The 25,672-nt window shown below is 59.8% G+C and overlaps 1 protein-coding gene across 1 annotated transcript; it reads right to left on the bottom strand.

Annotated features, from left to right (window-relative positions):
• Positions 1–197: 197 nt before the first annotated feature.
• Positions 198–21,860, bottom strand: PADI6 (peptidyl arginine deiminase 6). The gene is made up of 16 exons (XM_047870021.1): positions 21,692–21,860; positions 20,801–20,984; positions 18,919–18,991; positions 16,267–16,334; positions 15,691–15,805; positions 14,539–14,664; positions 10,161–10,339; positions 9,796–9,899; positions 6,459–6,570; positions 5,283–5,390; positions 4,914–5,068; positions 4,127–4,283; positions 3,891–4,014; positions 2,772–2,842; positions 1,504–1,665; positions 198–649 (listed from the first exon to the last, which is right to left on the bottom strand). The coding sequence occupies exons 1-16, from the start codon at positions 21,781–21,783 to the stop codon at positions 404–406; spliced, it is 2,076 nt and encodes a 691-aa protein (XP_047725977.1). The 5' UTR covers positions 21,784–21,860; the 3' UTR covers positions 198–403.
• Between the last annotated feature and the right edge of the window lie 3,812 nt (positions 21,861–25,672).

Raw genomic sequence — 25,672 nt, forward strand, 5'->3', positions numbered from 1 at the left:
TTAGCTGGTCTGAGAAAACTCCCAATAGTTTGCGTCCGGCCCTGGCCCACTGCAAAGACAGGGATGGGGGAGAAGGGGCGGGGAGGAGGGAGAGGGCAGCCTTGTCCCTGCCCCCCCCCCCTCCCAGGTGGGAGAGCCTGCCCCAGGAGTCCCTTCGCTGTTACCCCTTCCTCAACACAAGGCAGCTGCTGCCAAAATGCATTCAGAACAGCTCGAACTTTAATGGGTTCTCAGCTCAAGACCGTTTTCTGAGGGGTTCAGGCTGGCAGTGTTGGCCATCGCTCTGGATACTGAGGGACAGGGTGAACAGGTAAGGAAGGGGTGCAGTACCTCCCAAAGAGGCAGGGGATCCTAACGCTGGTGAACGGTAATGGGCCGTTCCTGCTGGGGCAGGGCTGGCACGCTAGGCCTGGGGCTCCGGTACCATCCTCCACCATTTGAAGGCAAAGGGCACCCGGCGGATGTTGGCACAGGCACAGAAGTCCCCGACTTCAGTCAGGTAGCAGTCAAAGTCATCAATGAAGGTGCACTTGAAGCCCAGGGGCTCTAGCAACTGGCAGATCTTTTTTTCCAGGCAGCAGGTACCCTTGATCTGGGGCCCAAAAGGCTTGGGGATGCCCAGATTTTTGCCCATCACCATCATCTGCAGCTGTCAGACAGGATGGACAAGGCCTGGGTAGGGTGTCAGAGCCATGGAAGAAAGCCCCACCCCCACCCCCACCCCCATGCAGGGGGAAACGCAGCTGCCTCTGTGGTCAGGGCTAGACCTCCAGCAGCCCACACAGGGCACCTCACTATAGGCTCTGCCCCCTGCAGACATCACCAATCACCCTCCGCAAAATCCAACTCCCCTTTGCCTAACCCTCCTAGGGCCCAGCCGTGTTTCGGCGAAACCGAAATCCTGGCTAGCCAAGGCCTGCCTCTGCAAACCTCCCCGGTTCCTTCCTCTGTTGTATTTCTCTTACACCGGGCGTGAGGTCTCCTTCACACCGTAGTCTTGGTGCCTCTCCTGGAATGCCCTCCCCGACCACCTCTGGCGGTTGACTTCTGTCCACTTCTCATTTCCTCAATCGCAGCCTCTTTTCCCCAAAGGCACTCCCCCCACCTTCACCCCTGCCTGCTCCCAGGAGCCCTGTGTCATGCCCAGAGGGCCACACTGATGTGGTGAAATTAAAAGCTACCCGTGTGTGACTGATGAACGCAGGGCCCGTGTCCCTGAGACTTGAGGGGGGGGGGGGGGAAACACAACTCCCTTCTTCCAAGTTTGGGGACCAGCCCAGGGCCTGGCCTATAGTCACTGCTTAGCCAGTCACCCGGTCTGGGACCTGCGCACGTCAGGGGCGTTCCCTACCTGAGGAGGGAGAGAGGAGCTCCCACCTCCCTTCCTCTCAGGCACCACTGTCTGCCGTGCCCGTGCCTCTGGTCCAGCACCACGGACGTCAGGAGACCAGCCAGAGCGGGCGGAACGGACCCCCTCCCCAGCCCACCCCTGACGCTCCTCACCAGGTCAGGGAAGTACGGCCTCGCGAAGAACTTCCCCGTCTGCTGGTCGGAGGGGACGTTCGTCAGCTGCTCCAGGCAGAAGAGCTGTGGGATGTCGATGATGTCCCTCTCGGCCAGGCCCAGCTCCTTCTTCACGATGTCACGGTTCAGGTTAATGCACTTCTGCGGGTCGGCAGAGGGCAGTTCGTGGGGAATTGAGGAGCCCGGGGTATTGGCCTGATGGCCGCCATCTTGTCTTCATCGCTCACCCTGTGCTGGGAGCCTTTCGTGGCCTGCCCGCCCTCTGATAACCGTGCACACGGTTCCCTTTCTGAGGGGCGGTGGGGCTCAGAGGAAAGGCCAGGATCCAACGGCTGGGCTGGGCTGGGCTGGGCTGGGCTGGGCTGGGCGGGACAGCCACCGGTCCTAATTCTGTAGCATGAAGGCCAAAGGGCCTACAGTCCTGGCCAGAGTGGAGGCTCCGGGCAAGGTCAGGCGAAGAGGAAGTCCTGCCTTGGCAGGAACCCTGCTTCTTCCTTAAGGGATGGGAGCAATTGCGCTGCCCCCGTCCTTGGGGGCACTTCCTCTCTCTGACCACCTGTTTCCCAGGTCTAGGCATAGGGTTCGTGACCTCCACCCTCAGGATAGGAGTCCCCAGGGCTGAGATGCGGTTCCCACCCCGCTGTACCAAGAGGCCTTCCCTGTTTAGCAAAGGTCGGCCCCTGTCGCATGGAGGCTCAGAATACCCCCCCACTAGGAGCCGTGAGGAGCCAGTGGGCAACGCTGTTTGGGCTGATCCTGTGACCTTGGGCAAGCCCGTGGCCTCCCCCAGGCCTCTGCTTCCCCCCCCCCCCCCAGACAGTTGGATGATCTCTTCTGGGAAATTCTTCTCCCCACAGCCAGGGGTTCACACCTTGAGACCCGAGGTGCTGAGTGACCCAGAACAGCGCTCATGGGCCACTTGAAGCATGGAGATGGCCCTCAGTCCAAATCTCTTGAATTTGGAGCTAAGTTCTTAGGGGATTCGGGGATGGGGTCTCCTTCATTTTCTGGTCAGACACGGGGCAACTTGAGTGGCAGAGAGAACAGGCCTTGGGATCAAATCCAGTCCCCCAACTCATGGCTTAGGTTTGCACCTGGCCTCTTATGCCTCGCTCTCCTCAGTTGCTCGGTGATCTCCGGGATCATAGTGTCTTTCTTGATGCTTGGGCTAGAGTAGCTGCTCAGTTAGGACCTGGTCTACCTCCCCCCGCTTTTTGGGGAGGGGCCTTCACACCCTTGGCCCGTACCTCCACATATTCGTTCTGCTTTCTCATGTTTTCATCAGCTAGAAGTTGATGGATGGTATTGGCCTCCCTCCCTGTAGGAAAAAGGAGCGGGTGGGCAGGCTGTAGGCCAGGGAACGATGCCTTCAGGGACAGGCCGACCCCCCGGGCCCAGCTATCTGGGTACATCGTTGCCCCGGTGACCATGACAGATGGCCTGGCCAGTCTCCGAAGACCAATCTAAGGCCACATGTCCCGTCTGGGGACTGACATCAGGTCACTGCCACCAGCCCCTCGGGCCCTGGGGAGGCAGCCGGAGCAGGTGAGCAGGTGACTTGAGCCCCCACTCACCCCTCACCCGGGCAGCTCCATGCATCACTTGGCCTGAACAACCCATGACCTTGACCAGATTATTTACTCTGCGCCCCCACGGCTTTGTCTTTAGGAAAGGGATGCCCAGTTCCAGTCCCCAGCTGAGGGAACACAAAGTCATTGCATGTGGTGTGTGATTCGTGGTTCACCCTTCCCGGATGTCACCTTCTAGAAGTGCTTCTAGGACCGTGTGATTCCTGGGCCCCACCCCAAAGGTTGATTCACCAGATCTGGGCGGGGGAGGGCGGGGCTGAAATTCTGCATTTCTAGAACGAGTTCCCCCCCGTGACACTAAAGCTGCACTTAGGGTAGCAAAGGTCTAGAGAACCTCCCAGCAACCCCCTCTCCGGGTTCCCTCAGCATTTAGAACAGAAATGCTGTGCACCAGTGACGCTATCTCTGTCCACTGAGGTTTTCCACAGGGGTGACCAGGGGACCCCTGAACTCCCAACGCCCAGGCACCTAACTCCACATTCCCTGAGTGGATCCAGACAGGAGCGTTGGTAGCGCCTGGTTTTGCCTCCCCCCCCCCCCCGTCCCCCAGAGCCCTCTTTGCATATACTCCAGCCACCCCTCAGCCACCTTAGGACTTCTGCCTGCCTGGTCTGTATGCCCCAAGACAGAACCAGATGTCCCGCGGTACAGGTTAGGCTTTTACGCTTTCCTGAGGCTCTTTCAAGCAGGAGGAACAGAGGAAAACCAGCCCTCTGGGAAGGACCCCTGGGAGAGAAGGAGCTGGCCTCTGCCCCAGTGCCAAGAGGCTCTCCTTACCGTTGGAGAGGAGCTGATCCTCTCTGACCTCCTCAAACAGAGTCACGTCTCCATAGCCCTCTCTCTGTTTCTCCTCAAACAGCCTGTAGCAGGAGCTGGGGCTGGCCAGGAGCAGCCGGAAGCCCTGGAAAGAGAACTAGGGTCAGATGCGAGCTAGCTTCCTCTCCAGAAGCTTCCAAGGGGCTTTAAAAGGTGGGAGGCCCCCCTCTCCACCCCTACCCCCACCCCCACCAGACCTTTTCGCCCTCACTCTTGTCCTGTGTGGGGATAAAGCACATGAACTCGTCTATGTGGCCGACCATCAGCCAATCCGAGAAGAGCTCCACCGGGGCCTGGACTCGCTGGGCGTAGAGGAAGTCCCGGAGGGCCTTACTCATGTCTCGGCCCTCCTTGCTGAGGGGAAGACGGAAGGAACGGCCCCTGAGCCAACGTGGTGTGGTTTAGGCCACCACCTACTCCCCTTGGGCTATGGTAGTTGCTCAGTGAGGACCTGGTCTACATCCCCCCCCCCACCCCTCTTTTGGGGGAGGGGCCTTCACACCCTTGGCCCATACCTCTACATGGTCATTCTGCTTTCTCAGGTTCTCATCAGCCATCAGGCTCCCCTTCTGCTAACTGGCTGCTCTAACCATTGGGCTCAAGTGACCGGTCCATAAACAATGGGCTAAGAATCTCTTACTCCGGCCCAACTCAGGACCGACGCCAGAGGTTTCAAGCTCGAGAAATTCTGACCCCTGGGACACAAGCATCTCCTGGATGTCGATTAACGGCCACCAAGAAGTCCACACCTCTTGTGGGAGGAAGCTCCTAGAGGTCACTAGGCCAACCAAATTCAGCATCCTAATCTAAACCCTGGAGTCAAAAGGATGAAGTTTGTCTGCCTTTTCTACCCGGGGTCTCCTGGGACAACCAAAGGCTCAAAAGTCCTTTCTGGGCAGTGTTAAGAATGTCCCCGAGCAGATGATCTGCTGAGTCGTGTGGAAGTTCCCTGCCAAGAGGCCACCGCCTGGCCTCGTGCCTCACCTGGGGTAAAAGCAGCTGCCAATGAGGATCCTGCCTAGGGGGTATTCTATCCCTCCCACCTTGACCGGCGGGGACACCATCAGGTTCCCAATGGAATCCATGCTGGCCACCCTGTGGTCCTGGGTGCACTGGATCACGTAACCGACCCCTGGGCTCTGGAAGGAGACCCAGTGGGGCAGGGGTGTTAGGAAGGACGGGCTTTAGGCCCCAGTCTTGCCCCTAATCCAGACTTCCGGGTAGGTTCCCACCTCCCCACCCCTTCCCCAGGAGGCCACTTGGGACCTCCCCCTCGGCACCGCATCACTTCCCGGCAGCCGCCAGGTCCGACAGGTGGGACCGAGTTCAGATCAGCCAAACTGAGCCCCACACCAGTGAGTATTTCATGGGGAAGTCTTCCAGCGTGAGGGCCCGAGGGGTGTCGAGGACAAAGGAGAGCGTCTTGTGGGGAGCCTGGGTATAACAGAAGGCCATCTCGTCCTGGAGGAGACGGGAAAAGGAGTTGAAGATTGGCCCGCCAATCACAATGCTTCCTGCACCCAGGCCACCTCTAAGAAGGGGCACAACGGGAACCCCTTCCACCCACTCCTGCTTGGCCCTCGACACCCAGCTCAGGCATCCCCTTCTCTGGGGCTGGCCCAGACCCGTTCTCCTACTCGTCACGTTTAAAGCCAGAGTCACCTCAGATCCCTCCTCCCACCTTCCGCACCCCGTCCACGAACAAGCCTCGTTTCATGTCATGGGGACGGGGCGGGGGGGGGGGGGGGGGGAGCTCCTCTCTGGCACCCGTCAGGGGAAACCGCCACGTTCTTGTCCCCAAGCCCTGCAGCCAGTTCTCTTTGATTCTTGCCCCTTCCTAAGACCAGTTCTGTATTTCTCAGCCAGAAGGGACTTTTCAAAACCTAAATCAGAACACTTCACTCTCGATGCCCTCCCATCTCATTGTGAACTTGTTTCTACCCCTTAACCTTGGCTTTAAAAAAAAGGTCCCTAATATAGGATCTGGCTCTTCCCTACTTCGGACCTTGTCGCTTTGATCCAGCCCCCACCCCCGCCACCCCAGCCCTTCTGTTCTCCAAACCCTCCAAGTACATGTCCACGTTCAGACCTTCACATCAGCTGTGCCTCTGCCCAAAGAGCCCTGATGTCTAATCTAGCACCTACCCCCAATCTTTGTCTGGCCAGCTCAGTTTCCTGAATTTGAAGATTTTCCCGACTGTCTAGAGACTCCCTATGGCATCATCTTCACAAGGCTTAGAGAGTCCTGTGTCCTTGCTAGAGCCGGGCACGATCTGGCCCATTCTGCTTTATCTCCAGCACTCAGATCGATGCCCAGCCTAGGGTCATCACTCAGCTGCTCGTGGGGAGCAGAGCACCGGACCTCGGGTCCTGCCAGGTCGAGCTGGACGCTGAAGCGGGGAGCCCTGCTCTAACCACCAACATGTGAACGTGCCAGACCCATTAGCACCTGGGTGTTCTGTGGTCTCGAACATGTGCGTTCTCGAATGGGAAGAGAGTGGGTTGCCCCGGGGGGGGGGGGGGGATTACCTGGAGCCACCTGCCCAGGCGATTGGGGTCCTCGTAGACAGATGCCACTTGGCTGTTACTCTTCTCGCTCAGCTCCATCACTGTGTTCACAAAACCTTGGACCTGCAGCTCTCTGCCACGGGAGAGAAGCCAACCCTGGGGGATGCCTTCAAGACTCCATCACGGCCTCACTGCCCCAGGGCCGGGGGTGGGGCACCTCTTTCTGGTCAGAAGAGAGGACGCCTCCGGCCACAAGGTGAGCAGAGCGGCCCTCTCCTGCCTCCTGGAGCACCAGCCGGTGCTTACTGCGCGTCTCGCTTAGCAGCACTCGGCGCATGGTGGAGTCGGGTCAGAAACTGCCAGCGTTGGTCCCTGCTCTGGTTCCCTAGGACCCTGCTTTGTCCCTGCCCTGCAGTCACACCCTGCGCGTGCCTTCGACCCCTGCCCCAGGCTCTCTCACCTCAGTCTACCCAGAGGAGGCTGGATTTTTCTCCCAAGAAGCCAAGCAGCTCAGCGCCCCCTTGGGAGGGCCAACGAGGTGGTCACATTAGCATGGTGGGTGGGGGTGGGGGTAGACCCTGGGGTCTTAGCGCTGTCGTGCACAGCAGCAGGCTTACGGGACCATGAAGTTCCTCGTTGGAGATGCCCAGTGATGTCTGAGGCACGCATTAAGACCACTCATTTTATAGACAGATCCTCAGGAGTTGAACACCAGCAAGGTCATACTGTCGGAACTGGACCAGAGTCTCAATTCTGACGCTTCCCAAGCCCAAGACTTGCTTTGTTCTTCCATGCTCCCCAAGAACCGATTTCTTAGGTCAACACAGACAAGGCTGCAGGGAGCTCAGAAGCCCGACGGGCGCCCCTGGCAAGGCCCGGAACAGTCTGCGGATGCATGCTGGGGGGAAGAGGTGTAATCGCAGGCCGGCGGCTAAGCTGGATCACGCTGTGCCTGCATACCTCCTCCGTGGGAGAGTCCTAGGAGACCAGGCTTTCAGCAGATGCCTCTTATGTAGTGAACGTCAATCTCCAAAGACAAAGTAGAAGGGTCTAGGGTCTGGGGTCTGGGGTCTGGGGTCTGGGGGTCTGTCGTCAGCAAGATTCCTTAAGCTCTTCCTTTTTTATTCTGAAGGGCATTCCTCTGGAGAGCCCTACTCCGTGGAAGCACCCCCACCCCCACAGAAGGGCTATCTGCTATCCCCCCCTGGGCGCAGAGGAGGTAGAGATCCCCCTCGCCACGAGGTATCGCACTGGGGCACGTGTACCACCTCCAAGATCTCACTCCGGCATCCGCCAGGTTTTGCCGCCTCCATTTCCGGCTCACCCTCGCCGGGACCTCTGGTCCTCAGCGGCTGTCTGAGGTTCTTGACCTTTCTCCTCCGTTGGCTTGGAGTCTAGGATCGTCATCATTAAACCCTCGCCCCTGTGCTTGGGGCTGACTCACGCAGCAGAACCCCACCCCCCAACCCCCCCAGTTAGCCCAGTTCCGTATTTCTTCTTCCCTAGAACTCCAGTCACTGAAGACAGCTGGAGCAAAGCCTCTGGTGACAACCTAACCTGGTCCTTAGCACCGGACGGCCATCCTAGGACATCCCCAGTCCCTTTGGTCTGTTCTCCCTCCTGGAGCTGCGGGCGAGCGGTCCTTGTACCAGACCTGTGGACACGTCCTGCCGGCTTGGTTCCTGGAGCTGCCTTTTCCCTCCTGGTAGACCCTTCTCTGCTGGATCATTCCATCCGTATTGCTCTTGGTTTCCCACCTTAAAAAAAAAATGGCCTTCCCTTGCCCCTCCCCCCCCCCTTCTTGCTTTCCCCGTTCAGACCATTTCCTTTGGAGTTTTGCTAAGTCCTCCCTTCCCAGTGTCCTTCAGTCCTTCCGCACCCACCGTTCAGGGGTTCTTGCTGCACAGCAGGTGCCCTGCCTCTTGCCAAACCCGATGGCATCTCCTCTCTTCCTCTTGGGGTTTCACCCGGTATCCCCGCCTCCCTTAACGCCTGGGTCTCCACCCTCTGGGCTTTTAATCGAGCTTCTCTTCCTTCTCGGTTGCCTTTGCTAGATTCTTGTCCAGAGCGAAGTGTTCGATCCGTCCAGAGCTCACTGCTCAGCCAGCTCTCCTGTGCGCACTTGCTCCTCAGCTGGGCGTGGCCAGTCCCGTGGCTTTGAACATCCTCCACCTGCCAGGCCCGCCCGGACTGGTCTCGAGCTTCCAAGACGGTCCCTTGAGCTCCAGAAGCTTAGAAACTCAACAGGTGCCTCCAGGTTCAAGTCACCTGAACCAAAGCACCCATTCCACCCCATGTCACAGCAAGGACGCCACCATTCACCTTACTGCAGACCCCAAACTCAGGGCACAGTCTCCTTTCTCTGTAGCCTGTGCATCAGCTAACCTGGTCGGGGCAGGGATGGGGTGGGATGGGGTGGGGTGGGATGGGGTGGGATGGGATGGGGAGGTCTACCTTCAGTACACCCCTGAGTCAACCACTGTGCTCCCACCCGCTGGCCTGAGCCACTGCTGTGTCCTATGTCCGGCCTGTGCCATTGCAGTGGCTGTACTCGTCCCTGCCTTCTGCTGGGACCCCTGGTTTTCCATATGGCCGGAGCGATTATACACACAGGACCGTTGATGGTTTCCCATCCGTTTTACCAGCCGGGGTCCTTGGCCCCTTTCTCCCTGTCCTGGCTTCCCCATGGTCAGGCGCGGCCCTCTGCAGGCCAATGAGCACACGAGAAGCGGGTCAGGAGACTTCCAGGCCTCAGCAGCGACAAGTGACAGCTTTGCCTGGGCTTTGTCTCTTCTGCTCTCCTGGAGGATGGAGCTCGGAAGTGCCCGGCAGGCGGGGGAAGGGGTCACCGCAAGACTGAACGGAGCTGGGGCCCCTGAGAAACCGCGAGCACGCTGTTGCCCTCCTACCCGTGGGCATCCAGGTGGGAGAAAGTGGACTTCAAACCACCGCATTTGGGGTCTGTCACAGCCCACGAGGCCCTGCTGCCTTGGCCGGGTCCTCTCCTACCTGCTCTCTCCTGGCCCTCCAGGTCCCCTGGCTGTCCCCGGAGCACATGCCTGTCCTTACCTCTCTGCGTCCTTCACCCTGCTTGCCAACCCAGGACACCACCTGAAGTCGTGCCGCTGTCTCCCCAGGACGGGGGAGGGACTGTCACATCCACTGCTCTAGCATCACGCGCATTTAAACGGGACTTTTGGTAGGACCGTCCTGGGGAGAGGACTGGGCAGTTCAGGCAGAAGGATCTCACTTGGCCGGGGAGAAGTCTCTAGTCCTTTTTACCCCCCTCAGCACGCAGACACAGAAAAGAGTACCACTTACGGCAAGGACAGGACACAGGCACCCAAGGGCCTCTTACCTGCACAGGTAGACCTCTAGAGGCATCTGCGTGCTGGGAACGAAGACGCAAGGGGCCACCCGGAATACCACGGTGTCTCTGTATACCAGGGTCTCTGGAATGGACTGAAACATCCGACACGGTCCCGTCGGTGACCTTGTTCGGCATCCACCCTCCCCCAGCACCCCTGCAGGCCGCCAGCCGCCCAGCTCAACCCGCCTCCGGCCCTCACCCGTCCCCCGCTGCTTTCTCCCAAAGGCGGCAGGAAACCCGCGCCCTCCCTTGCCGAGCCTGGCCTTCCCCTGTCCCTGCCCACCTTGAGGGAGGTCTACCTTCCCCCATAGTCCCCGGTGCGGGGGCTGCTGGTCTACACCGGGGGGACGTACCGGGTCTGGAGATTCTTGCACCAGGGAGACGGAGTAGGAAATCAGGCCCGAGAAGTCGGCAGACGGGAATTCCGCAGCTTCGACGTAGAAGGTTTCCTTCAGGTGGTTCTCGAGGGGGGCAAAGGTGTAGGTGTGCTGGCCAGGCCCCAGCAGTACCTCAAAGGTGCTCGAGCTGTCTTCTGAGGAGGAGAGAAGGGACAGGCCAGCTGCTGACGTAGCCTAGTGCCGGTCTCCACATCCGACGGTCAGGGTACCGGCTCGTTCCTCTGGTGGGAGGGACAAGGCGCTCCCAGCCCCAGGAGAACGGGAGCCGAGCCGGCTTTTCTGTGCCCGCAGTTCTGGCGACCGTGCAGGAGGTCGCAAACGAGCATTTGTTCGCGAACGAGGGCCCCCCCAGACGCTGCTCTCAAAGCCCTGTCACACCTCGAGGGCTGGGGCTCAGAGGAGGACGGCTGTCTTCGAGGCGCTCGGTCCAGGGTAAAGGCTCACGGGAGGTGGTTCTCCCCTTTGACCCCCTTCAGGGAAGATATCCTAAAAAGCCTTAAAGGGGCAAAGGTGAGCCTGGCAGCCTCGTCTGCAAAGTCGGACGCTGCTTAAGTGAGCGCTAGGAAGGCGTCCGTGAGAACGGCCTGTTGGCTGGCCTCCGAGGGTTTCCTGAGAAGCCAAGGAAAGTTCCCATCAGCGGTGTGGAGCCCACCTCCTCCCGGCTTCTCAGGTTGTGAAATAAGCCACGCACGGGAGAGAGAGAGAGAGAGAGAGAAGTTGACCGCACCCTGTGGTTGTCTCTGGTTAACTCGATCCCCGATCTGTACAGCAGGTGCCGGCTGCCTTGGCCTCCGGTTCCAACGTGCCAGCAGAGGGCCGCTGCGGCCACTGCCATCCCCCGGGGCACAGGCACGGCTCCGGCTCACTGGCCTCTCGCTCTGGGTCACGGCACTGCCGTGGCCTGCGTAGGGGCCGTGCTCCTCCAGACGCGGCCCAGCTACTGGTAGGTCTGCAAGAAAACCTTACGGGCACTGACCGCAGCCGCCGGCCCCGGGTGCTCCGGCTTCTCCTGCCGCCGGCCACTTACGAGCTGTGCCGGCCGGACAGCTCGGCTGGGAACGCTCCCGGGGACCCCTGCCTCTCTGGTCCGCCCGAAGGCTCCTTGGCTGGCCCGGAGCCAGGCCTGGAGGCGGCCAGCCTAGACAGGGTGGGTGGGACCCCCGAAGCTGCCCAGCACAGCCCTTTTGACTGGATGCAGAGGTTCACAGCTGGTGCGCTCGAGCCCCACGGGGTTCCCAACCGCACACACCGGATTGTTCCGGCCACCACGTGGCACCCGACAGCCGCCTCTGCGGGCCCGGCCCCTCCTGCTGCACCAGGGCCCTGGGCTCCCCATGGCCGCTGCACCCAAAGGGGACTCCCCACGGAGTGCTGGAGCGAGAGGGTCCACCGTAGGTGCCCGTGGACGCCCACGCACCCTCCTACCCTTTGAGGCAGGTGCTGTGACCACCACCCTTGTGAGGAGGGAGAAAAGGTGCCTCACGACCCAGACAGGTGCCTTCCTGCCCTGTTCCCACTCCGTTCTCCGCTCCACTACCCTTGACCTCAAGCCACCCCCCCCCCCAGCCCCTGCTTGGCCTCTGGCTGTCTACCCCCAGCAGGCTTCGAGAGCAGGGAGCGAACACGTCCTTCCAGAGCAAGAGCCCCAGCACGCAGAGTCAACGCTGATCTGAGCTGTGCTTGCTCTGTCTTCCATGTACCACGGGGTCTGTTCTTCGAACCTTCCAGCCCATTTCTTCATCCCGCAAGAATCCTCGTCCCGTGGAAGGACACGATCGCAGATGAGGCCCCCGGCTCCTTCCTTTCCACGCCCAACTGCCCCCCTCAGCCTCCTCCGTGGACTATTTTAAGCACAGACTCGTCGCCACCACTATAGTGGCCATGGCTGGTCACACCCTAGACCAGCCCATCCAGCCAGTCTGCTCTCTCCTTTGACCTCACTTGCAAGGAGCCAAGGCTCTGTGCCGCCCCAGATGCCAGTCTCCACGCTCACGGCCCGGACATCACCTCCACACAGCTCGTTGGCACCTTCCTGTCTTTTTAGCTCACCTAGACCCCGACCTCTGCAATCCTTCAACCCAGCCCCCACCCTGCCTACCGCCGACTCCTCTTTTCAACCCCCCACACACACATTCCGGGAACCATGGCTAAACCCACTCCCTTGCACACGCCATCCGCTCCCACACCAAGACCTCAACTCTGGTTAAGCCAGATCCATCAAGCTCTCTTGGGGGCGCCTCGGTGACTCCGTCGGTTAAGCACCTGACTCTCGATTCCTGTGTCTCCCTCTCTCTCTCTGCCCCTCCCTCTGCTTGCACTCTTCTCGTGCTCAAAAATAAAGAGAAAAATAAAGCTCTCTTGCATCCACGCAGCCAGAGGAGCCACCATGCTGAAAAGACCCCCCACTGGGAGAGAACCAAACCTGAGTCACCCTGGACACTACCCACTAGACACTGGTGTCCCCCTCCCGTCCAGGAGGGCTCCCGATTCTCATAGTCTCATCCTTAGATGCGCTCCCTCCCCTCCGCTGGGTCAGTGCTACCCGCACGGGTGTGCCGCGTTCTACGGTCTTCAGACATCCCCCCACCCCAGCCTCCCAGGCACTACTTCCACAAGGTCCCCTTTATGGTGGAGTCCGCGGCCGTAGACCCACGGCCTGCCCACTTTGCCTTGGCTCCTGGCCCCACGGCTCTTAGCAGATCGCGAATGACGGTCGTTTTAAAAACAGATTTTGTACCATTGATTTGATCAGCGACACCATCAGCCATGGTGGATCATGGCCCCCACGCAAGGCTTCCTTCCCTTGGTTTCTAGAACTTCAGCTCTGGCTGTTGATTTTCTCCAGAAGTTCCTCCTCGGACTCCTTTGCTCTAGCGTATAGAGAGAGCCGTGGTTCTCCCACTGGAGCCTGCTGCAGAATCCCCTAAGGGTTTGTGAAAACGCCACATGCTGGGTACCCCTGCCCGGTAGGTTTTAAATGCATTTTTAAAAAACTGAGCTCCGCTCCCAGGGTGGGGCTCAGACTCGCAACCCCGCAATCACGAGTCACACGCTCCACTGACTGAGCCAGCCTCGCGCCCGGTTCCCCTGGATTCGTGAATGCTTTAAAAACAAGACAAAACGCCTTCATCTCTCCCCCCGACCTGGGGCTCCAACGCCTGACCACAAGATCGAGGGTCGTATGCTCTACCAACCTGGCCAGCCAGGTGTCCTTCGACAACCAAACAGAAACTTCAGTAAGACCCTGACAGCCTGATACAGGGGATGGAGTCCATCTCCTCGGGCTAGACAGATCACTGCCTCCGTCATCCACATGCGGCGGGCAGCCCCGGGCAGAGCAGTCCTCATGGCCCAAACCAGGCTTACACCCACGGGTCTACGGCTCACTCCCAGCCCACGTGGGGAAGGACCGCGTACAACCGACGTGGGCGGCCTTTTCTGGCCACTCCCACGCCACTTCCAAGTTCAGCTGCGGTCTACAGAAGAGACGGAGCAGAAGACCGCGCCAGGGCCCCTGCGCGCAGGGGAGGAAGCGGCCGAGACCTGCTCTCCAGAGCCGGACGCCGAGGGATGCACGTTGTACAGAGAGCAGAGCCCTGCCCGGTCGCCCAGCCGAGCGAAACTTGGCTTTAAGAGAATGAAACACACCGGTACAGGCCTCCAGAAGCAGCGTGAAACCTCAGCTTGAGGAAGCTGGAGGCACGGAATGCCAAACCGGTGTAGGTAGACCAGAAGGCTGGTTTGTTCTAGGAGGTCCTGCTGGAGGTGGACGCGTCCCCTTTCTAAGCAACAGTCTGTGTGCCTTTACCTATAGGACAGGGATGTGCCACCCGCCTTCCAGGCTGCAAGGGCTCCGGCTGGGTGGGGTGGGGCGTGGTGCCTGGGGCAAACATGCTAGCACATGCTACTCTGCTCCTTGGGCTCTGAGTTCTGGAAACTTCATACGGTGGGCTCTTGGAAGAGGAGGGAAGACAGACTCTTCCGGAAGAAGTAGCTGGGGGAAGAGCTTATCTGATCTGAGGACATGAGGCCCGTACGCATTGCTCCCCTCCAGCTGTGGAAACCCCATGGGGTGGGCACTATCGTCACCCCTACTGGGGGAAGGTGGCTTGGGGGCCACGTGGGTGACTCACCCACGTGTACAGACTTAGTCTTTGGAAGTGGCAGCCAGAGAGTCCCCGGGACACACGTGTGGCCACACCAGGCCCCGACCAGCAGCCCTGGGTCCCAGCAGCCCTGGGTCCCAGCAGGCCTGCTGGGAGCGACGTGGCTGCGGCTGCCCCCGGCACGATGGAGGCATGGGCGAAGCCAGAGCTGGTGCAAGAACACTCACTTTGGGGCCGGTAGACTCTTGCCTTCTCTGCCTCTTCCTTGGAAGTGTGGAGAACCAGCCGGTATTTCTTTAAAGTGCAGCTGGGCCCTTGAACATTCAGGGTCATCTGGGACAGACTCTTGATCTCTGGGCAAAAAGACAAAGTAAAAGGTGGAGGGGCCTCTGCAGGCCAGCGCTCCAGAGGCGGAGGGAGGCGTGGTAAGGCCCGCGGTTGGGGCTTGTGGATCGGAGCGCTGGGGACCTCGGGGCTCCCGCTCTGGCCCGGGCCTGCCGTAGGTCTCGGCTACCTGCTCCCCGCGTGGCCACAGGCAACCGGCCAGCCTTGGGGTCCGCTTTGAGTTAGGACAGCACTCACCCCACGCGGTTGGGGGGAGTGCACGGCCCCCGCAAACACCAAGAATAGGGTCTGGCACGGCCAGTTCCGTGTGGGTTCCCCTCCAGCCTTGGTGAGAACCAGGGCACCCCTTTATACCGCCAAGACCTAGAACGTTGGCCCCGACCTCAGGTGAGGACCAGATCCAAGACTGCTTTTGCGTAAGGCAGGCAGGGATCCTTCCCCAGGTCACGAGAGGGTTTTTAGGGAGATGCTCGCATACCCCTCGTGTGTGTTCACTTAGACTCAACTACTTCGTGAAGCCATTTTACAGATAGGGAGAATGAGACCAGGGAAGTTAACACGCTCAAGTCTGTGGCCAGGAAATAGCAGTTTGTTATCCAGTATCAGGACCCACGGGGCCAGGTGGCCTCTTTCTTCCTCGCTACAAACTTCAAGCCTCTGGCAAGTCAAGACTAGGCGCAGGGCGTCTGGGTGGCTCAGTTAAGCGTCCTGCTTGGGCTCAGGTCACGATCTCCTGGTTCGTGAGTTCAAGCCCCGTGTCAGGCTCTACGTGGATGTCTCAGGGCCTGGAGCCTGTTACAGATTCTGTGTCTCCCTCTCTCTCTCTCTCTCTGCCCCTTCCCTGCTTGTGCCCTCGCTCTCAAGAACAAACATTAAAAGAGAGACAGACAGACAGACACGGTTTAGGCTCAGAGGGGGACCTCAACCTAGAATCTGCGTTTGCTGAGGGCTGTGGCAATGAAACCCCAGGGAAAGCTGGGTGCCACGAAGCAAAGGTGGCAGGGGTCCCAGGACAGCGAGAGGCCAGCTCTTACCCTCGGGAAAGAACACCTTCGTGGTCTTCTTGTCCATGCTCTGGCCCTTGTCGGTAGGGCTGCAGTTCACAAGCAGGATGGCGCCCCAGCCACTGGGTCCCCAGACCCAGTTTTTCTGCAAACGTAACAGGAATGCTGATTCAGGAGGAAGCCGGGTAAATCCTGCTTCCCAGACACGCCCCCACACATCAGGAGCAGAGCCAAGACTTTCTCCAGGGGGACAGGGACCTCTTTGCCAACGCAAGTGCCTAATAGGAGAGGGTGAGGTCAGGGGAGTGAGTCGAGAGGGAGGGAGGAAGCTGGATGTGTGTCACAGCTCCCTGCCTGGTCTCAGTGCCAGGGGAGCAGGGATACAGGCAAACGAGAGGAGACCCGTCCCGTGCAGAGGGGCCGGTCCCAGGTAACCGCACAACCAGGCTAGGATGGGGGGCCAGCGTCCCCAGACGTTTTCGTTTTGGGGGCAGAGCTAGAAATGGACAGGATCAGCTCTGACTATATTGCAGGAACGGGACTTCAGAGGCGTTAGGAAATCCAGAGAGAGTCTGTGGGCCCACGCCCTTCCCCCGGCAGCCTCACCTTAGCCTGCTTGTCACTGGCCACCTCGACTTGCCCGCTGCGGTAGATGTCCACGTCTAGGGAGACCACTGAAACGAGAGGGAAATTCACCACCACCCCCTAGACCTGCCGGATGGAGCCTCGAGGCGGTAGGTGATCCCAGCGCTGCCTGAAGCTGGCGTCAGGGGTCAGGGATGCCCCACCTTCCGGGCATGCCGCCAGCTTCAAAGAAGAAAGCTCCTCAGAGGCCGACCGCCTCCCGTGAGCAAGCCTGGAGAGGACCGGTATCTGGGCGTCTCCCCCAACCTCCCGGCAACCCCCAGAACGATTCCACCCTGGTCCTGATGCGATCTCACACCACTTGGCCTCTACCCAGGTGATGCCTACCTAGAGGGCCCACTCTCCAGCCTTCTGGAAAGCTCTTGACACTCTCAGACTTAGGAAAGGCTCCATACGTGGCGATTCCAAGCCCCTCAGAACTTAAAGATCCAGGCTCTGCCCAAAGATCACCACCGAGGCTCGTACAGTTTCTGCGTTCTCCACCTTGTACGCCTCCCGCCACACCCTGGCCACCGTGTGCCTTTACCCTGGCTGTTTTTATTCATAGCTCCCATCTGATGTGCTAGGTCCCGACCGGAACGTCAGGGCCACGAAAACAGACCACGATGGCCGCATACACTTAGCGCCTGGTATGGATGCTCAGGGACCAGACACTATGAACCTCGTCATCTTCAGTCTTAGGGAAGAGCGTGTGAGCGTGTGCATACACAACTACCCCCCCCCCCCCCCGCCCCAACAAGGGGTGAAGACGGAAGTAAAATGCACATCCTGCCCGATGGTAGAAATGCCATAGGAAACGGGAGCAGGTGGAGGGATAGGTTTTAGTTTTAGGTCATCAGAGGAGTCTCCCAAATTGAAACGTGAACAGAGGCCTGAAGGAGGCATAAAAGTGATCAGTGTCCATATTTAGGGAAAAGCAATTAGAAGAGGAAGTGCCAAGTGGCAAGGTCAAAAGTCAAGCGGCCAGGGTGCTCTGGGCACCCACAAGACCTGGGTGGGAGGGAGGCCAGCTCTGACCGGGGTATGCAGAAGCAACAGAAGGCTTTGATCCACGGAGACCTTATCAGATAGCCTTCTGGAGACGCACCGCTCTGGGGGCCAGGTCAGGAGTGGACCTGTAGAATGGGAAGGATGAGGCAGGGAACCCACGCAGGGACCCAAGCAAGAGGAGGGTGGCTTGGACCAGCCAACAACATCCAAGTGGCCTGTGGCCGGATTCCAGCCAGCTTTGAGGAAACGGCAGCAAGGTACGGGGATTGACGTGGGCACAGGGGAGAAGGAAGGGGGACATCCAGGGTTGGGGCCTGACCAGCTAGAAGCACGGACCATGGTCCACGGTGATGGGAAGACCGTCAGCAAGGTAGGCACTGGAGGGAGAGAGAACGAGTTCAGTTGGGGTCCTCCTACTCCGCCATCTTCCCCAGAAGTAGAACCAGTTCCATTTGGGATAGATTAGGTTGGAGACCTTGGTTAGACACTCAGGAAGGAACACTGGGTCAGCAGATACAGGGGTCAAGTTGGCGGGAGATGCCTGGCCGGAAGAGTTTGAGGGGGGGCGGGGGGGGGGGGGGGGAGTCCTGACCGCAGAGCCACGTGACCTGCTGCCTGAGCCTGAGGCACTCCCACCAGGCTGGGGTGGGCGGCTGGGTGATAAAGGATCCAGCAAACAGGACCCGAGAAGGAACAGCCGGCTGGGTAGGAAGGAAACAGAGGGCAGGGTCCCCGAAAAGGTTTCAAGTACAAAGTGTCAAAGGGTAACCGGTTGTATTAAGGCTTCTGTCAGGTCAAGGCAGGGGAAGACAGAGCAGACTATTGGGCTTAGTGAAGCAGAGGTCGTTCAGGTCCTTCCTAAGGGCAGTGGGGGGTCGGACTTGACAAAGACAGACAGGGGGTGCAGAGTTAGGGGAGTGGAGCTCGAAGAGGACACAGAATCAGATCTCAGAGAGCACAGGTTAGTTACATCTTGTTTCTTAAGGAGAATAGGCATCACAGCCTGCTCCCATTAAATGAATGGATGGGATGGGCGGGGCGCCTGGGTGGCTCAGTCGGTGAAGCATCCGACTTCAGCTCAGGTCATGACCTTGAGGTTCAGGAGTTCGAGCCCCACGTCGGGCTCTGTGCCGACAGCTCAGAGCCTGGAGCCTGCTTTGGATTCTGGGTCTCCCTCTTTCTTCACCCCTCCCCTGCTGGTGCTCAGTCTCTCCCTCTCTCTCAAAAATAGATATTTAAAAAAAAGGGGGGGGTAGCATAGCTTGTTCTGGAATGATCCAGAAGAGTGGAGAAAGGGGAGTGGCTTCCTATGGCAGCAAGTTGCTGAAGGAAGGTTCTGAATGAGAGGGGGAAGGATCAAATGTGAGCATTAACCAATCACCAGACCTACCACCAGTGGTACCCGGGGAGGTGGGAGGCAGGCGCCGGCCACGAGTAGGTATGGAAAACGAGGAAGCCCAGGGAAACCCCCAGGTCTGCTCTCCGAGAACGAGGTCAGCAGTGACTGAGCTCTGAGGGACCGTGCGAACAGGCATGTCGAGTGAACCCCTCCAGGACCCACGGGAGACACCTTGTTGCCGGGAGAGCCCCACTGCTCCCTGTCTGGGGTGGGAACATACTCACCAATGCCAGTGAGGCAGAGCACAGCCGTGGCCACTGGGACTTCCCCATCAGGCAGATAGTAGGAGACCAGAACCTGTGGAGACAGCAGCCAGAACCCACGGGAGGGGAGGGGACAGGAACAGGACTTCGGCTAAGTACCCAAGTCCAGCCACTCGACTTTGCTCTCCTTACAGCTTCTGACATCTGGGAGCTGGGGCAGGGTCACAGTCCCGTCTAAAACCTGCCACGACCCCACCAGGCACTTCCACACGGCGGCCCCACCACACCCCATGCAGGTGGGCTCTACCCCAAGGTCAGAGAGACCAAGGCACTCGGCCCTACATCGCTCCACTAAGAAGGGGCAGCACAAGGTTGAAGTTCCAGGCAGCCTGGCTCCAGAGGTCAAGATTTAGGGGATACTCCCCGTCCTCCCCACTTTCCACCCACATGCCTAGTAGCAGTGGGCCAGCATCCCCCAACCATCAAACTATTCACTCAAAAGGAAGCAGGACACCCAGGGTGGGGACTGGAATCGGAACTTGGTCTTTCCCACGTCCTGCACCAGACTGTTTCCGGGGGGGGCCTTTCTACTTTAGACAAAGACCTGCCCTTTGGCCACCGGTGGCCTGGGCCACAGAGCTTCGTGACAAACCAGAGAACGAACCAGTAGCTGGGGCCATGCTTTCGTGCCTGTGACCCATCACCTGTTCCCAAATGGAAATTTAGGTCCTCCAAGGTCTAGCGTCTCCCCAGCGGGCCACTCCTGATGGTTCTGGAGGCTGAGCCCCGGGCAGAGAACGCTTCTCAGGTCCTCCGGGCTCAGCCAGGATAGATCGCGGCCCTGGAGGTCACCTGTGAGCCATGCTGCGCTCAAGCATGCCACCTGCTTCCTAGGGAGTCGCCAGCCCTGGGCACAGAGCACGGAAGCGGGTGTGTACCACCCTCCTGTCATCTGTCAATTACCAGCGGACCACTCCAGCAGGTTCTGCTGGCCGAGCGCCCTAGTCCTGAGCGGGCCTCACCTGTGTTCTCACCCTCACCTCACATTGGAGTCACCTGGAGGGAACTGTGACCCACAGAAGCCAGGGGCTCTCCCCCAGAGGCTGACTTAATTGGCAGGGGGTGTGGTCTGGGTGGGGTTTCCAATCACCCTGCAGTGCCATCAGCTGCCGTTCCAGAACCATGGCCAGTGCCAAATCTGTGAGGAGCCTGCCCTACAAGGAACTGATCCCCCCCCCACCTGACACCACCGGGGCATTAGGGAGACAGCACGCCCAGGAGAAAGAGCACGGTCTTGGGCTCACATTCTAGATCTGCCCCACTCGGGTTCTGTCATGTAGGTCGAGAGCAGTCCTTCTGTGCCTCAGTTTCCTCGTGTGGAAGAGGGGGGGGGCAGGCCGACCTCTCGAAACGTGATTCAAGATACCCATTACACATCATGCACTTAACACACATTAGCTCTTACGTTCCACTAAGATCTGCACACCCAGCAGAGCAGCCTTAGCCAGAAAGCCCATCTGAGTTTTGCTGCTAGAACCTTTGAGCCGGACTTTAAAAGCAGCTAGCTGGGAAGCTAGCCGGGTGTCTGGTCAGGAGCACACAGGGTGGAGACAGACGTGCTTGAGCTTGAATCCCGGTTCTGCGGGTCACTGGCTTGGGCAGGGTGCTTCCTCACACCCAGTGAGTCTGTTTGCCTGTCTGTATAATGGGGTCACCGAGGGCCCACCTCGCAGGTTTGGCACAGGCATCGAATGTCATGCCGAACACCTGCACTGCGTTTGTCACGGACTCCGGGCCCAGGAAACACCAGCTTTCAGGAGGGAGACCCCCGGGGGGGGGGGGGGCTGTGTCAGCTCCCTCCCCTGGGAGATTCCCCTCCCCCGCCTCCCACCCCCAGACTTACCTTGTCACCATCGGGGGCAGAGCTGGGGGAGATCATGTTCACCAGGACATCCATGGGATCAGACAGAGGCCACCGGGTCGTGGCCGTCTCCTCCTTGGTCATTAACGGGGACGTGTTGTGGATGTCAACCAAGACCCCCGGAGAGCCACTGATGGTAAATGACTTGCATTTCTCCGGGGCACACCTGCTGGGCCCGACCAGGAGACAGACTCTAGGGCATAAGAACCTCAGGGGACGGCCCCTCACCCTCTCTCTCCTTAGGGCACCTTTGTGGTCCTCACACAACTTCAGCCCCACTCCCACCGCCCCCCACTGCAAGGAGCCCTGTTCTCCCACGGAGGCTCTAGTCTGGATCCCACCCTCCCACGGAGGCTCCAGAAGTTACCAAAGCTGCATCTTATTTATAAACCCATGGAGGGAGGAGCGGCTTAAGCTGGAAGGGATCCCTACAGGGGAAGAAACATGACCTAGTCCTGGGGATGGGGTGGGGAGGCCACCCCTAACTAAGTCACCGCCCCCCAACTAAGGCTCCAGGTCACAGGAGCCCCCCTCACTCAATCCTTACGGCCTCCTGGAGAGCCAGCCCCACCCCTGTTTCACGGGCAAGAGGACAGAAGAGGCAAGGTGCTTGTTTCGCTAAGGTCCCAGAGCCCACACGGGGCAGACGCAGGAATGGGGTCAGAACCCCGCAGCGTCAGGACCGGGGGGGCCCTTCGACACCCACACCTGGCTCCCTGAGATGAGGCAGGACCCGAAGACGCAGGGAAGGGAGGTGACCCCCGACCCCCACGCAGCCTAGGGCCAACCCCAGCGTGGGACGGGGTGGGCGGGGGGCGGGGGGGCAGGCACCAGCCTCCCTGCTCAGACCCACCCCCGGAGCCAGTTCCTCACCCACTGAGATCCAAGCAGATGTCCACACCCAGCACGCAGAGGGCATGGACGGGGCCGTCCAGGGACAGGTGGACGAGGCTCTGGAAGGACATGCCAAAGGCCTCCAAGGTGGCCGCCCGTTCGACAACCCTCCCTCAACACAGCGGCCTCAGATAACCCCGGGGTCTCCCCCCACCCCCTGCCCTCCCCTCTTAAGGGCTCAGGGCCTCTCCGGCCCACCCCCTCCCCCCCACCCCTGCCTTGTTAAGGCTTCAGCAGCTGCCCAGGTGTGACTGATTTGCTCCACTGGGACTTGCCGATGGGGGGTGGGGGTGGGGTGGGGTCTGAGCCCCGTCGTCACTAACCCATCAGGCAGCCAGTTCCCACAGATCCAGGGCATCTGGGGCTGGCTGCTCAGGTCTCTGGCCTTCAGCTGGGAGCAAGGGGGGCGCTGGGAGGCTGGCGTGGGGTGTGGGGGGGGGTGGGCAGGCTGGCAGCGCGTGGCGACATCGCCCGGCTCTGGGGCCTCTCGGGCGTGTGTCTGTCCTGGCAAACGAGGAGCGGAGCCCGGCCAAGCGCTGGACCAGCGTTTCCCAGGCCACACGCTGGTTGCAAAAATGATCGGGGGAGGCTTGTTAACGTTCTAGATGCCTGGGCCCGGCAGGTCTGGGGTGCGGCCCATCCCCAGGTGGTGAGGGGGTGGCGGCGGCAGGGGGGGGGGCCGGTGCTCCTTGTCCACAGCGGTGTCAGCCGCTCCCAGAGGGAACACAGCGAGGGCCTGGATGGCACGCGCGAGTGGAGGGGCCCCTGTGGAGCCCAGGTCGCCAGCCGCTCTCCATCTTCCCTGAGCTCACTGGGCAAAGAGCTCCTCCCCCGGCCCAAGGGACTCACCAGCTGACTTGAAAGCTGTGTGTTCGTTCCACGTTTGACGTTTCATGTTACGGGTTATTTTTTTTTTTTTTAACATTTATTTTTGAGACAGAGAGAGACAGAGCATGAACAGGGGAGGGTCAGAGAGAGGGAGACACAGAATCTGAAACAGGCTCCGGGCTCTGAGCCGTCAGCACAGAGCCCGACGCGGGGCTCCAACTCACGGACCGCGAGATCGTGACCTGAGCCGAAGTCGGCTGCTTAACCGACTGAGCCACCCAGGTGCCCCTGTTACGGGTTATTCTTAAACAGCTACCTCGTTCACACGGGCCCGAGTTCAAAGAGGCTTGCAACAGAGGGTGCCTCCTGGGCGGGACCAAGCGCACACGTGTCCGTATCCTCCCCCTCCCTCTTATTTTTATGTAAACGGCAGTGGGTGCTCCGCAGGGTCCGTATCCCGCTGTTTGCACTGGATGGTGGAACTCGGAGGGAAGCGCTTCCTAGCAGCACGTGAAAAGCATCCTCACCCTTGCTCGTGGCTCCGTAGTACTCCGAGCAGGGCCACACCGTTCTCTGCAGACGTATTTGGGTTCGGGCTTTTGCCCTGACGCACAACGCTGTGATGCGTGACCCGTGTGTCACAGCCCAGGGGGCGCAGGCTGGGTCCTGAGTGGAGACTGCTCGGTCAGCCAGGCTTGTTAGATTCAGGACTGAGAAGGAGAAACCTCCCTCTTTGGAAGCCGGAAGCTTGCAGCGTAGCTCTCAGGGGTGGCTTTGTTTAGGGGGCTCTCGGAGGCAGCGGGTGGGCCAGGAAGACCCCCCCAAGGCTCTTCTGGTTGGGCTGAAAGCGGCAAAGTTAAACAGGCAGGGTGTGCGCGGCCCATGTATGCACTCACCCCCACCCACGCACCTCCCCGCCCTTCTGCTCACACACACGCTGGCCGGGAGGGGGGCTGGAGGGAGGGGGTGGTCGGACGAGGGAGGGGTCGCTGAGGGCTGGGCTCTGGGTTCTGGAGCCAGACAGCCTGGGAGCTCTGCCCTCCTCGCTGCCCTGGGGTAGCCCAGCCTTGTGCGGGGGTTCTGAGCACCGTGAGGACGAGCGCTCCCGGCCTGGAGGATGGAGACCCCTCTGGGCATGGAAGGGGCTCGGAGAGATCTAGAGTGGACCCTGCTTCCTCTCCAGGGGCTCCCTGTTCACCACTGAATCTCCAGCACCCGCAGAAGCGTCCTGGACATAGCAGGTGCTCAATAAATTCTTGCGATGTGCACGACTGCGTGACCCCTGCGGCCCTCGAGAAGATAACCGAGTGGGCTTCTGACCAAACCGAGCCTAGTTTACCTGGACTCCCACGGCTCCCTACACGCTTGCTCAGTGTAGACGGTCTAGGTGTCAGCTGCCAGCTGCTCACAGCAGCCCCCACCCCCGAAATCGTCCACGCCAGGGCCCAAGGCCGTGTCCCCTCTCTGGGGGGAGCTTCCTCCAATGGGAGGGGGGACAAAGGGCAGGCTGCTTGTCTTAATTCAGGCCAACCCCGAGGGCCTCTCCCAGCCCCAGAGCATCTCGTGTTTTACCCCCAATCTTTGTGGCCACCACATCCCTGTGCATTGGCTCCTGCTGCCCCCGCCCCCTCCCTCCCCTGTCCCCTGTGGTTCCTGAGGGCACCCCCTCCCGGTCCCCATCCACCACCTGCGGGCACATCTCCCTCTCCGAATCCGTTTCCGGAAACCAGACGTAAAACCGGGCCCCGGACAATTTCAACGCAGAAGTTCAAAAGCCGAACCCCACACAAAAGGAAGCCCTCCGCCGTGGTTTTACAAGATGAAATCTGCCCCCACAAAGAAGAAATGATAATCACGTGCCGTGATGGAGGCCCTGGCTGACACCACGGTGGTGATCATTCTGCTGTATAGATCAAATCAACACGTTGCACACCTTAGCCTTACACAAAGTTACGTGTCCTTTAGCTCTCAATTTTTCCAAAGCGAAGTCTTGTCCCTTTCCCGTCAAGGTTTAACGCACGCGCAGAGCTGCAAGCTGTGGGCAAGGGATGCCCTGCTTCTCTCCGCCTCTTCCGCCTCCGCCTCCGGAAACAGCGGTTCCTAACCTGCGGGAGGTTAACACGGCCCCCAAAAGATGTCGGGTCCTGATCCCCGGAGTCTGTGACCACGAGACTTTGAGATGGGGAGATTGTTCCTGGCTCTTCTGGGAGGACCCCAAATGCAATAAGTGTGTTTGTAAGAGAGAGGCAGGGGGAGATTCGACGCACGCAGAAAAGAAGGCAGGCTGACCACGGGCAGGGACCGGAAGCATGCTAGAGGCCACCAGGAGCCAGACGAGGAACTGACTCCTCCCAGAGCCCCCGGAGGGGACACGGCCCTGCCCACCCCTTGATTTCAGCCCGGTGAAACCGATTTTCGACCCCGGGCCTCCAGACCCGTGAGGATAAATTTCTGTGGTCTTAAGACGCCCAGTTTGTGGTAATCGGTTACAGCAGCCGCAGGAAAGTAGCTGGGGGAGGGAGGGGAGACGGCCCGAAAGTTCTGGCTTCCCGGGTACTGCCCTAGGACGGCTCCGTGCTCTGTGGGGCCGGCAGGACTCCCAGCCGGTGCCTTCTCTCACGTGGGCTTCCCTGGTCCTTCGCAGAGGTTCTCACCCCCCAAGGGTGGCCGGGGGACGCTCCCCTGCACCTGTCTTGGTGCCAAGGTCTGCTTCAGCCACCTGCTTGTCCCTCGGTCCTTCTGCAGCCCCAGCAATGCAGCCAAACATTTCCCTTCCGTCTGCTGAGGTGGGTGGCAGCTCCAGGCTGCTCTAAGGTGTGGGGACAACCTCATACGGGACTCCCCCTTGTGCACGGTCCTCTTTCTGGTCCACAGAAAACACGTGCATTTTTGCCCCAGCCATTCTGGAGGGGAAGCAGCTGACTCTTGTCAGAGGAGCACATTTTGACCCGGGTGTTTTTGGGGTCCCTTTCCGCATAGTCTGAGGGAAGAGGCTTTGGACGCCCTCCTCTTCCACCGTCACACGTCCGCCACGAGCACATGAAAACTCTGGCGTTTTCTTAGTATCTCGGACGCTAAGGAGCCAAGACCTGGCCTTAATTTTTATTTATTTTATTATTATTTTTAAGCTCA

Source organism: Prionailurus viverrinus, chromosome C1 (genome assembly GCF_022837055.1).
Source record: "Prionailurus viverrinus isolate Anna chromosome C1, UM_Priviv_1.0, whole genome shotgun sequence".
Classification (NCBI taxonomy): domain Eukaryota; kingdom Metazoa; phylum Chordata; class Mammalia; order Carnivora; family Felidae; genus Prionailurus; species Prionailurus viverrinus.